Source organism: Peromyscus californicus, unplaced genomic scaffold, assembly GCF_007827085.1.
Source record: "Peromyscus californicus insignis strain IS unplaced genomic scaffold, ASM782708v3 Scaffold_6__1_contigs__length_162567912, whole genome shotgun sequence".
NCBI lineage: Eukaryota > Metazoa > Chordata > Mammalia > Rodentia > Cricetidae > Peromyscus > Peromyscus californicus.
Genome location: NW_026294584.1, coordinates 26,167,593 through 26,180,218, shown reverse-complemented (window position 1 = coordinate 26,180,218; position 12,626 = coordinate 26,167,593). Strand labels below are relative to the sequence as shown.

Genomic DNA, 12,626 nt, shown 5'->3' with positions numbered 1-12,626 from the left:
ATTCTGTATGTTAAAGCTAACATACAATATAACAGGAGAAAATGCACATTTCTAAATATTTTTATTAATTTACTTTGAAAACAGATTCTTACAGAATTCAGTGCTTGGTCACTCTTCCTCTACATTCCTAACCTAACTTTGGTTTCTTTTTTAATGAAAAAAGGGGAAGTCAGCAAAACAAAATGCCACCATTAAATCATTTTGCAACATTTTGTGTCAAAAATGTAATGGGAAACGCACACATTCAGGGAAAGGTTACTGCTCTTCCAGAACATCTCACTCAGCTCATGCTCATCCTTTTACATAACTGTGCAGGCACTGATAGTTTTCTCTCTCAATTTAATGTGGCATTTGAAGGATGATGGCATTTTCAGGAAACCACAGGGCAGTGATTTTAGTGGTTATCTGGCTGAAAGTGATGCTGTGATGGAGACTAACTGCTATTTACAAGCAGTGGTAAAAGCCAGCTACTGAGCCATCTTACAGCATCAGCCCAATTCTAGATTATGTATTTTCTTACTAAAACATGAGGTCACTCTAGAAATGAGAACAAAATACAAGGGAACTCTTTTCACAAAGGTGTCTGCTCTATATAGGGACACCTCTATTTATCTTTAAATTATATTAAATGCACGATAATATGAAAAGGTAATTCTGTAATTTATAACGGTAATTTGTTTCACTTTAGGAAAAATGTAATTGTTTCTGGAAACTGTTTCATAGTTGAGAACTAATATGAAGAGCAATCTCATATCACCCAGTAAACTGGCTAGTAGCAATACAGGCAATACACAATATGCTACACCTACCTAGATAATGTAAGTCATGTTTATCTACAAACATTAATACAGGCAATACACAATATGCTACACCTACCTAGATAATGTAAGTCATGTTTATCTATAAACATTTCGTTATATTTTTAAAAATCCACTTTTTTTTAAAAAAAAGACAAGCTTGTCAAGTTAAAGCAAAATTCTACCATAAACCTTTTTATAAACAATACATGAAAAGTGAATGCCTTATAATTAACTCAGACTTTTGACAGGATATAGTCTGTAAAATACATTAAGATCAAAATGAGAAAAAATATTATAGGTTAATAATATTAAAAACAGTAATCACCAAAATTTTCTACTATAAATTATTCAGAATTTCTTACAGCTGAGTAAAATTTTACATTTCTAAATTTCTCTTCTTTACGCCCAATATTAAAAAATTATGGAATGCTGAGACTTAAAGGGTATTTTCAAATCAATTTTGGGGGCAGGGCAGTTAACTCATTCTGTAAAGTATTTGCTGTTTAAAAGTGAAGACCTGAATTTGACCTCAGAACCCATTTTTTTTTAATTTAAAAGAAAAAAAACTCAACAATAACAAAAGCCAGTTGTGATGGTATTTATAACTGGAGTGTTGCGGAAGACAGATAAGTGAACCTTAGTGCTCACTGGCCAGCCAGCCACACCTACTTGGCAAACTCCAGGCCAGCGATAGACCATGTTTCAAAAACCAGGTAGACTGCTCCTAAGGACAGATATCCAAGGGTTAACCTTTTGACAAGGCACTCTCAAACACAACAGTAAGCCCCACAACATACAAATATGACAATAGTGTAATACAATGCTCCCTTCAAAATGAGACAAGTTTCCAGAAATACTATCTGCATCCTTCAAAATTACATAGTCTACCTGCAGAGCCTCATCACAGGTCAACTTCAAATTAACTGGCTCACTAACTGGAGTGCTGAGGATTAAACCTGGGTCTTGTATATACAGGGTTCTGCCAATAAGCTACAACCCTGTGATGACTAATCTCAATGTAAGCCTGAGATCTAGCAATGCCTGGGAGATGTATCCCTGGGCACAACTGTGTGGAAATAGTAGGTTAAGGGATATGGCTTGACCTGCCCACCCTGGGCTGGGATCCTGGACTACATAAAAAGAAACTAAGTAGAGCACAAGCACTCATCTCCCTCCTCTTCTTGACTAAAGATGCTGTGTACCAGCTGCCTCAAGCTTCTGCCAGCACGCCCCCCTGGCCAGGAAGAACTACAACCTGGAACGAAAGACAACAAACGAACAGACACACTTTCCTTCCTTAAACTGCCTTTGTCAGGCAATGAGACAAGGAACTAACATAACTCCATCCTGTAATCTGCACTTTATAACCTTTGCGTTCTCCCCACATTTTCTCCTAGTTACTAAATATGTTTTCAGGTAAGTCTCGTGCTGTTTTCATTATTATGAAAAATACTGCCACTTGATTTGATAAAAGCAGAAGAGGAGTTGGAGGGAAGACGGCCCCTCAATAAACAAGAAAGTGATCGTTCTTGTTTTACTAGTCTACAACCAGTTCATGTATATCACTATTGCAAACAAGAACACTAGGATTATACTTATGGCATATACCGAAGTTAGAGAATGAGTTGAAGAAGGTAAAGTGTGTGTGTTGGGAGCGGGTAGTCAGGTTTATAGTTGAGTCAATATCCTTAAACAGAAATGTAAAAGCACCATTTGTTAACTAAAATATCTGCACAAACACAAGAAGGCGTTTTAACAGGTGAGCAGGATCACCTATGGTCATGTAACTCTGCAATTATGTCTTCTAAAAAAGGAAGCCTGTTTCACACAAACTCAAGAGAAGACCAGATTAATGGGATAAAACTTCTCAGGCAAGGATAAGCTGTCATTTTATGAACATTAGTATATACAATGTCTTAGAAAATGTCTCATTTTCTAAGCTTATTGAATTTCAATGGACTGAAATCTATTGCCTTACACTGTTGTGCTTATTTAAATGATCCACCTCTACTAAAATAATAACCCTCCAGATCAGATAATTAAGAAACCAACATTTGTGAGCTACATCAGATCTACAAAGTTCATTCACAAAATAAAAACAGTGACACAAAATGCTTGAATAAACTTTTTTTGCACAAAGTAGTGACTAATTATTTCCCTCTCTAAACTTTAGCATTATATTCAGGTTTCTTTAGCCTAGAGCAATGATGCATTGTTCCTAAAAGAACCACAGAATATTTTTTAAAGGTGAACATATTATCATTACTAACAATTAAAAAGGTGAAAGTATACATAGCATCAAAAATTTTCCCAAACAGCAACTTTAATAAATTAGATGCCATTAAATGTATGTGTTAGATATGTGAGCTAAGTATGTATGCAAGGGACATTTAACTGTGTATAATACAATATAAGTACAATGTAATCATATTCATTGACTTTGGTAATGGCGATGTACCTTAAAGTTATCTAAAATGTAACTGGCTTCTCAAACATCAAGTATCTCAGAGAAACATGGGCAAATATCTATTCCCATCATTACTGCTATGATCCTTATTCAACATAAAGCACAAGTAAAGAATAATACAGTGACGTATAAAGTTTAAAAGAATAAGTAGTTAGATTATTTTAATAAATCTGCTTAATTTAAAAAAAAATCATGCTTAAGAGAATAAGGTTATAGCACTCATTTAACTGAGAAAAAAAAATGAAGACAGTCTAGTAAGCCATCAAATAAAAAAATTCAAAATCACCATGAAATGAGTACTATCAGTCAGCCTGTGACAAATATATTTATCAAAACCAAGTCTTTTGTTCTTTTATCCTTTTGTTTTGTTTTGTTTTGAGACAGGGTTTCACTATGTGAGCATGTAACTCACATTGGTCTCCAACATTGATCCTCTTACCTCTGATTCTCAAATGCTAGGATTAACAGCTTCTTCTACATGCTTGGACAAGTTTTAAGCAACAGAGAACTGAAATGTAAAATACCCAGCATTTGGGAATTTGGAGCCAGATGGTGCAAGTGTGAATTCATTACTTCTTAGCTATACAACTTTTGGGAACTAACTTGCCTCTGTGCCTTAGTTTTTCACCAAGACCAATGCAGTGGCAATAACACTGCCTACCTTACGGGGTAGCTAAATAACTTAAGATGAACATATAGAATGCGTGAGATCATGCAAAAATGGCATGTTTTATTATAGTTATTCTTAGTATCTGTGGAACCATTTCCTAACCATGTGTTAAATCAGCATGCTTTTATTCCCAACAACCTACACAAGGGGCATTACTACTAGCTCTAACAGAAAAGTAAATCAGGAGGAGATGAAGGCGAAGTTCCCAAGTTAGAAACAAACACAGTGCTCAAGTCAACAGAGTGATGGATTACAGATCACTCATTGCACAATACTGCCTCCCCAAATTAGAAAGAACCAGACAGCTATACAGCAAGAGATCCTGTTTCAAAAATAAAAATAAAATAAAATAAATATTTAAGAGGGTGAAAACTTAAGGGATGAAAATCAGAACCCAAGAGAGGTGTTTAAGCAAAACAGCTACTTACTCATCAAAGAACTAACTGATTTTTATTGATTTGTTTTACTGTCCTAGAATAATGAGACACAGAGTGGCTAGAAAACTGCCTTCCATTCTAAGCGGCTTATTCAATCAATTATTAAGCAGCATGAAAGGAATCTGCTCAAAGTGTGGTCTAAAGTTATTTTAAAAATAAAGACAACATAAAAATCAAATAGCACATTCCTGTCAATTTCACCACACAGGAATTAGAGGCAGAAAAATCACTGCATATTTAAGGCCAATCTGGTCTACATTTCCAGACCAGCCTAGGCCACCCTGTCTCAAACACACCCACAACACATTCCCCAAAGTCAAAAGTTAAAAATACAAGAAAATAAAGTCACAATGAGGTCATAATTACAAACTTTTGTTTAAATGCAAGCAATTCCTTATGATTCAGCCTAGATTTGGAATATTGGCTTTTTCTTCCCCTTTTATATGAACCCTGTTAAAAGAGTTAAACAGAAGATAGTTTTTAGGCTATGAGTTACAGGAACACATCTTCAGAAACATCTTGCTATGACACTTGTGTTTTGCCTTTTATATTCAACCCACCATGAGAACTGGGGAGATTAAATATGTTGTCAAAATGTTAACATAATTTGTTAAAACAGGCAAGAAGGCAGTTTAGTGAGACTGTTCAAAATAAACAACAAAAAAGAAAGATGAGGGAGGCTGGGGCTGAGTCGAGTCTCAGAGCCTTTGCCTCAAGTGAGCAAACCCATGCTTAGTCACCAGCCCAGTAACTACAATAAATAGTCATCCAGGAAAAATAGTAATTTCTATATTAGAAGTTTTTAATAAGTCAGTAAGGAAGCAAGTCTATAATCAAAACAAAGTAAGTTTAAGAATTCTATCAAATGTAATTCTATATTTCCTTAAAGGAAACAAAAGTAAATTATACTTTTTAAATAATTTGATTTAAATAAATTGAGTGATCCAGTTTAGTGATATTAAATGACATGAAAAGAATGACCATGGTATAGGGCTGAGGGTATAATTCAGAAGTAGGCAATTGCCTAATATGTACCAGGTGGGAACAGGGAAAACTATCTTTGAAAATACTAACTAAATGACAACCAAATTTAGCTTCACTATCAGTCCAACCAAATCTCAGAGAGAAAAACTCAATTATGATACAGGAAATTTACAACCCTGCACATTGGTTAGGACAAAAAGTTAATTAAAAATTCAAAAACTCAGACTCATTAGAGATTAATATTTGAAATAAAAATCTATTATACATGAATTCTTGCTGGTGTCCCTAATAGTTTACGATATAATCAAATTTAGTTTAGAAAAAAGCATCCAGAAGCAAGACATTTAAAACATGAAAGAAATAAAGGTGCTGATAGCACTATTCAGGCATCAAACTAACATCCTAACCTTGGAGCCAAAATGATCCAGTATCTATATAAATTGCCACATATTCAAATGAGATTTCGGCATGCATTTAGTAGTATAGAATTAGCTGTAAAACTGAAATAGTGTCAGATTATTTTCTATCCTCATGCTTTTAACAGGTATATGAAAATCAAATAAAAATTATCAGCTTAAGAGAACTCACAGATGAGTATTTTACAGAAATTTTTGTGGTTTGTCTCTCATGCAGTAGTAAAAGGTGTCACTTTGTGTTTACATAATTAATGTAAATTATGAGGCTTATAGTTCAGTCTTGTTCTCAATTGAATAGCAGAGTAAAAAGCTCACGGATAAGACAGAACTGCTTGGCTCTAAAATTTATCTTTTGAAGACTCAAATATTTTAAAATAGAAAGGATTACTACATATATACTCTTGGATGGATATATCAGGTTACTTTCCTTATCTCATAAGTGTACACTATACTCTAGCTACCGAAAAGCAATTTTCCATTAATAAGCCTTTGAAACGTATTTACTAAATATGTATTTTTATATTGTGGCCCAGTTTGCTTTTAGATTCAATTATAATAATAGATTTTTAATTAAAAAGAGTTAATACTTATATGAAATTTATTAAGTTTTATGATTCATTTATCAAGTATTTCTGAGCATAACAGATAGAAACAAAAGTAAATTAGTTATTGGGAAGTGGGCAAGGTAAATTATAGAACATTATTAGCAAAGCAGATACATGCCCAGAGAGATATCACAATTTTAACAAGCCTCAGGTAGGCCATTAGCATTTAAACTGCACATTTTTCAGAACATAAAGGAATATGGTTTTAATGAGAAATTTCTCAGGTAATCTTTAAGTTTAAAAAGCAGTTGGCAAAATGAAAGTACTGTTTAAAAAATTCCATAAGATTATTTTAAGGATAAATTAAATATTTTTATGACCTTGATAATTCTCATATTTCTCTCATCTGGTGGAAATATCTTAATCGAATCATTTTAGAAAATACATAATGACAAATTATAAACTTCATTTTGTCCCCTATATTCTAGAAATATTTTAAGATGAAAATAGGGTATGTATATTTTCTGATATATGTGCATATTTTTAGAAGTACTTACTACTGAAAACACATTTACCAATCAAAACACTCACTTACATAAGCATCCTTTGCAATGCTATACAAGATTACTGTCTTAGTAGTTACACAGAAAGGCTTTTACAACCAGTTAGCACTTATTTACAAGATACCTAAAGCAAAGTAAGATTCTGCTCAGCTATAATAGAGGGAAAACTAAAGCACAGAAATGCTAAGTAATTTGCCCACTAATTATAATGACTGATAAACTGCAAATATAAAATAATATGAAAAATTATACATATAACTCAACCTTCAAACATTTACATTTAACTGAGGACAGAAAATAAATGTGAAGGAATTTAGTGCATAGCCTGAATTACGAAGAGGTATTGTTTCAAATTCAAAGCAACAGACTCTACAGAGTTATGGATATTAGTTCATAGGAACTTGTGAAAATAACAAACTACACTCATTAAAAAAAAATTATGATCCCAAGGCACTGAGTTCTATAGGAAAATACAATGAATATAACATGTGTCTAATGAAGCACTGCAATATATTTCATATGGATATGCTGGAGTGGTGCGCGTGTGTGTTTGTATGGGTATGAATGCACGTGTGTATGCAGTGCAGATATGAAAGCCAGAAGCCAACCTTGAGAGTTGTTCTGCAGGAGCTACCTGCTATCTTCTTTGGTTTATATTTACTTGTTTGTTTATTTACTTGAGACAATGTTTTGTACTAAGATCTGAAGTTCCCTGACAAAGCTACAACAGCAGGCCAGTGAGCCCCAAGAGCTGCCTGTCTCTTCCTCCTTATCAAAAGATTAAATGCAAAGCCTACACACCCACACACTCAGCTTTTTTTGAATACTGGGAATCCAACTTAGATTTTTTTGTGTTAGTATGGCAGGTACTCTACTGACTTAGTTAGCTCCCCTGCCCTTGAAATATATCTTTACAGCAATAAAGACATATTTAAAAGACCATTCATGATACCATGGGTTCAAGTCCCACGATTACAAATAAGTAAATAAATATGTATGCAAATAATAAATTAAATATGTTAAAATAGTATGTAAGCATGATAAAGGTATATTGTGATCATAAACTATGATTTTTGGAGGAAGGATTTTTCAAACAATAATGGTGCCAATTACAAAATAACAAGATGCCAGGAAAACTGACAAATATTAAGTATAAAATTAATTCTACATAAAAATTTCAATCCAAGAACGCTAGTGCCTTTGGGAGGCATCCAGGCAGTGGGACCGGGTCCTGTGCTCATTGCATGAGTTGGCTGTTTGAAACCTGAGGCCTATGCAGGGTCGCTTGGCTCGGCCTGGGAGGAGGGGACTGGACCTGCCTGGACTGAGTCTACCAGGTTGACTTCAGTCCTCGGGGGAGGTTTTGCCCTGGAGGAGGTGGGAATGGGGGGTGGGCTGGGGGGAAGGTGAGGGGGGGCGGGAGGGGGGAGAACAAGGGAATCCGTGGCTGATATGTAGAACTGAATTGTATTGCAAAATAAAAAAAAAAAACTAATAACTTTCTATTTGATATTTGATGACTTATATTTTTGAATTAACACAAACAAGTTATATTCTTAGTGACTGAAATACATGACAGCATTTTAAAAGTAAATATTTTAAACCATACAATACAAATATATGTTTTATCAAATTTGTTTATTCTTTTTGAGATGCTGCCTTTCTTTGTCCCCAGTTAACTGAATATAGATTTGTTAACACACTTTCTGCAGGAATTCAGAAAATGTTCTCATCTACACTGTGTGAACTTTGTGTCATTGTCCTCTGAAGGACTACTAACTCTTTGAATTAGCATCTTTCGCTGTCCACCACCCCCACCCCCACACTCAGCACTTTCATAGTTTCTTCTTTTAGCCAAGAATGCAAATGGCTAAAATGGGAAGTCTCTGAACCCTGAGGAGTGGCCACTGGGTAGCATCAGCTGGGGTTCCTGGAAGGCATCATGTTCTATTTCAAATTTTTCAAAGTACGAAACAAAACAAACGAAGAAGGGAACCAAACAAAAAATAAAGTCTACCTAGGCCATCTTTTCACCTTTCTTTATTTCATAACAGAGAAGCATTAACACATTCATTTTGGAAAACAATAAGAAACTGCTAATGAAGTTGTTGCCAATCAAACTCTATAATAACCAATGAGAAAAAACTTCAACTTTTATGATACACTAAGAGACTTTAGAAACTCTGTGGTCTGATGAGATAAAATCATCATCTCAGTTAGTACAAGGTACTCAGGACAAACACTTTTGCAGCTTCTTTATACAAAGCATTACCAACTTGTTCTCAAGAAAAGAGGAATTCTCTTGCTCAAAAGTCATATTATCACTCTTATTTATATCTAAGTCTAGAGTATAAGCATGTGTAGCAGGTTAATAAGTGGATGAAAATCTTTTTCTGAAGGACCATTCTCACTAACTAATATTTTATAAAGGACTTATTTGGTAAATGTTTTTTACTGTATCTGTTATTAAAAAATAAAACGATGGGCATTTTACTTTCACCCACTAAAGACAAGGTCTCAGAGTTCAATTTACCTGACGAGATTCTCATTATCTCCAGTTCCTTTGCAAGTTGCACATTCAGTCCTTAAGTCTTCAGCCTTGGGCTTCTTTTGCAACACAGACTGCCTCTGCCTTCTTTCTCTAGGAACTCTTTCCTGCCAAGCGGAAAAAGAAGTAAACAAAACCAACTCTAACCAGGAGGAAAATGGAAATCACTCAAGCAAGAAAGTTTCCAGCTGAGTAAAGAGAATTTAACTTATTCGAACCTCATGTTTTTCTTCCTCGGGAACAAAGCTTCGCTTTCGTCCTCTGGTTCTCTGGAAAAAAAAAAAAAAGCCATAAAAACACTTCAGGTTGAAATCATGATAAACATAAATTTTCTCTGTCAACTTTTATGGCTTAAGTTATAGTTGAAAAACTGGTGTTCTAATCACTATTAGATTGCTCCACTGAATGTTGGTAAAATTATGTCATTAATTATACTAACTTAAAAAAATACACATGTATTTAATAGGAAAAGAAATTAATTTTCCAAAACTATTCTAAAGAGTTTTCTTCAACATTTCATACTTATATCTACAATTTACTCAGAGCATTTAATTTTTCATATCTTATCACAAATCACTTCTACAACTAAAACACTGAAACTGGAATAATATCCTATCTATTGTTTTCCCACACATGTACCTATGCACACGTTAGTGCAATTAAAAAAAAATCCTTAAGTAGCCATAAAAAAGGTGGAAAGAAAAGACCTCATAATTCCCAAATCTTAGTTAAAATAAGACTAAAATAATTTAGTAAAAAAAAAAAATGTATATCCTGTATTTTGGACAACATTTATCATTTGAAAGAAAGTATCTACATGTTTAAAAGTAATACAAGAGTATCTGCAGTCAATATGGTTTAACTCTCCATCTTACACAGCATTGACTATGAAGACTTAAAATTCCCATCTACAGACCACTGCTCTGGAGGAGATGAGACAGAAGTGCCACTTAGATTGTACTCTAAAGCTGAGGTTAAAAAATATTTATTTCAAGGTTAGATAAGTACCAAGTAATTCTCAACAGAACTATTTTCTAATATGCATCAATTTTCTAAATGCATCAGTGCTGTCTTAAAGCTTCAGTTCTTCAGAATATCCAGTGCATCTCATACTGCGTAATTTCCCGCCAGTAACCGAAAGCCAATTTAAGTCATTCAAGACAAGCGATGTAGCCATTTATGTCTGTATTGCCTGTTGGTATCTTTTAATACATTATAGAATAATTTAAGAAGAAAAGAGAATATTGTATCTAGGAAAGAGCTTCAAATGCAGGCCCTACTAATACTAAATAAGTTCTTACTTCTAAACTAAGGCAGTATGTCGCTCTTCAAACAATCAACCACTGACCATGCACACTAATGTCTATGGGCACTTGTTTAAAATGCAAAATTTGTAGGCTCTTTCATCCAGCATATTGAATTAGACTTCCTTTTAACAGCAATTTGAAGTTACATATGTTAACTTTAAGGACATTCACACAAAAGAGCTCTAACTATTGACAGTGAAGTCTCAAGTCTTTACAGTTTATGATTACCTCTTTGCATGCTTTCCTTTTGCTTTCTACAACAGTTATTATTCATCTCTAAACTTGTAAGGGCCATGTTATATTCACCTTTCTATACCCAACTAAATGCAATACAATGTTTATTCCATCCAAAGGTTCAGAAATCAAAAAAAAAAAAAAACTATAAATGGTTCATTAGAAAATAATAAATGATTGCACTACACTATGTAATTCAAACACAAGATTTGGCAAAAAGTTTAAATTATTTTTCCCTTTCCTGGTACTCATTTAATTACCATATACAGGCCATTTCAGTAAGGTTTCAAAATGGTATACTAAAGGGAAAATACTCAAATTACTCATTAAAATTCCACAAACTTCTGCACATAATGCTAAAAGGCTTTTGCAACCCTTATTGGGGGGGGGGGAGGGGTAGCCAAGTAACTATAATTCATCTAGCTTTGAATGATTTTCTCAGCTACTTAGATCACCCAGCTCTTGGTCATCCACAGTACATTTACTTGGAAAAATATGATAAAACAGACTTCAAAAATATCTGAATGGTCCCAAATACCATGAATTTAATTTTCATTTTTAGTCATTTTAATAGGCAGTTTTTCTAAACTAACATCCAAAAATATTCATCTAAAAACATTATTCAATTTCTCAACAATGCAGTCTTAACATTATTAAGAGGCTAATTTGTACTTGTGTAAAATTAGCTAAAATATTAGTGTAACAAAGGTAGACTCTAGGATATGTCATTCTCTCTCAATTGAAGACCTGGTGGGGGCAATTATAACAATAATACATATAAAAATGCCATAATAAAATTCATTAATTTGTATGCGAGCTTAATTTTTTTAATTAATAAAACAAATGAAAACTATAAATTGCCCCTTGGCTTAATAACTCACATGTGAAGAAAAGGAAACACATTAAACTTGTTAATTCCCCTCGCCAAAATAATGACCTAAAGGAAGCAGTGTTCTCTGGAAAACCATAGGGTTCAGTCAAGACTGTGAAAAAGCAGTGTGACTACTGTATTTACTGTGTTAAAAAAAAATACATTTAAAATGCAAAAATTTATGAGTCATGGAAAATAAAAATCACAGGACTTCAAAGAAAATAAAGTTGATGCATGTGAGAACGTAAGACTAGGAAAGGACAGGTCTCAGAAAGCCCTCAGGCACGTGTGTAAAAGATGAAAAGTCACCAGATGCACAGTATAAAGAAATGAAAAACAGAGTTAGAAAGCTTTCAAGCTACATTAAAGTTATTAGAAAACATGCCCAAAAGTACAAATTTCATTTTTAAAGTAACTTCAAAAGGGACATGAACACTCTCATTTATTTGCTTCTAAAGTAATTTCTTTTCCTAAAAGGAAGAAGATACTTTCCACACAAAAACAATGCAGAGAAAATGTCTATGTAATACAGTCCTCAGAAGGAAGCACCACCAGGCTGCCTTTACAGTAACTCCAGAGTGTCACCTGTGAACTATAAGCCGTACAAAGGAGAATGGGAGCAGGACCCAGCATTTGAGTCCGTGAGTCCACAGGAACAAACTGCAAATTACAACAATAATTATTTATGAGAAAAATGAAGATGAAATATGAAAAAAAAATCACACTATATGTATATCTTCTAAAGTTTTAACTAAAGTTTAACTAACAAGACTGTTCTTAAATG

At 33.7% G+C, this 12,626-nt stretch overlaps 1 protein-coding gene across 4 annotated transcripts in view; it reads right to left on the bottom strand.

Moving 5' to 3' along the window:
* The window catches only part of Phf14 (PHD finger protein 14), a 164,378-nt gene that overhangs the window by 58,326 nt on the left and 93,426 nt on the right, over nucleotides 1-12,626 (bottom strand). For all 4 annotated transcript variants that reach the window (XM_052721042.1, XM_052721044.1, XM_052721041.1 and 1 more), the window contains 2 exons: nucleotides 9,649-9,699; nucleotides 9,416-9,537 (listed from right to left, as the gene is read on the bottom strand). In XM_052721042.1, coding sequence (XP_052577002.1) covers nucleotides 9,416-9,537; nucleotides 9,649-9,699 — 173 coding nt within the window. The remainder of the gene's footprint in view (nucleotides 1-9,415; nucleotides 9,538-9,648; nucleotides 9,700-12,626) is intronic.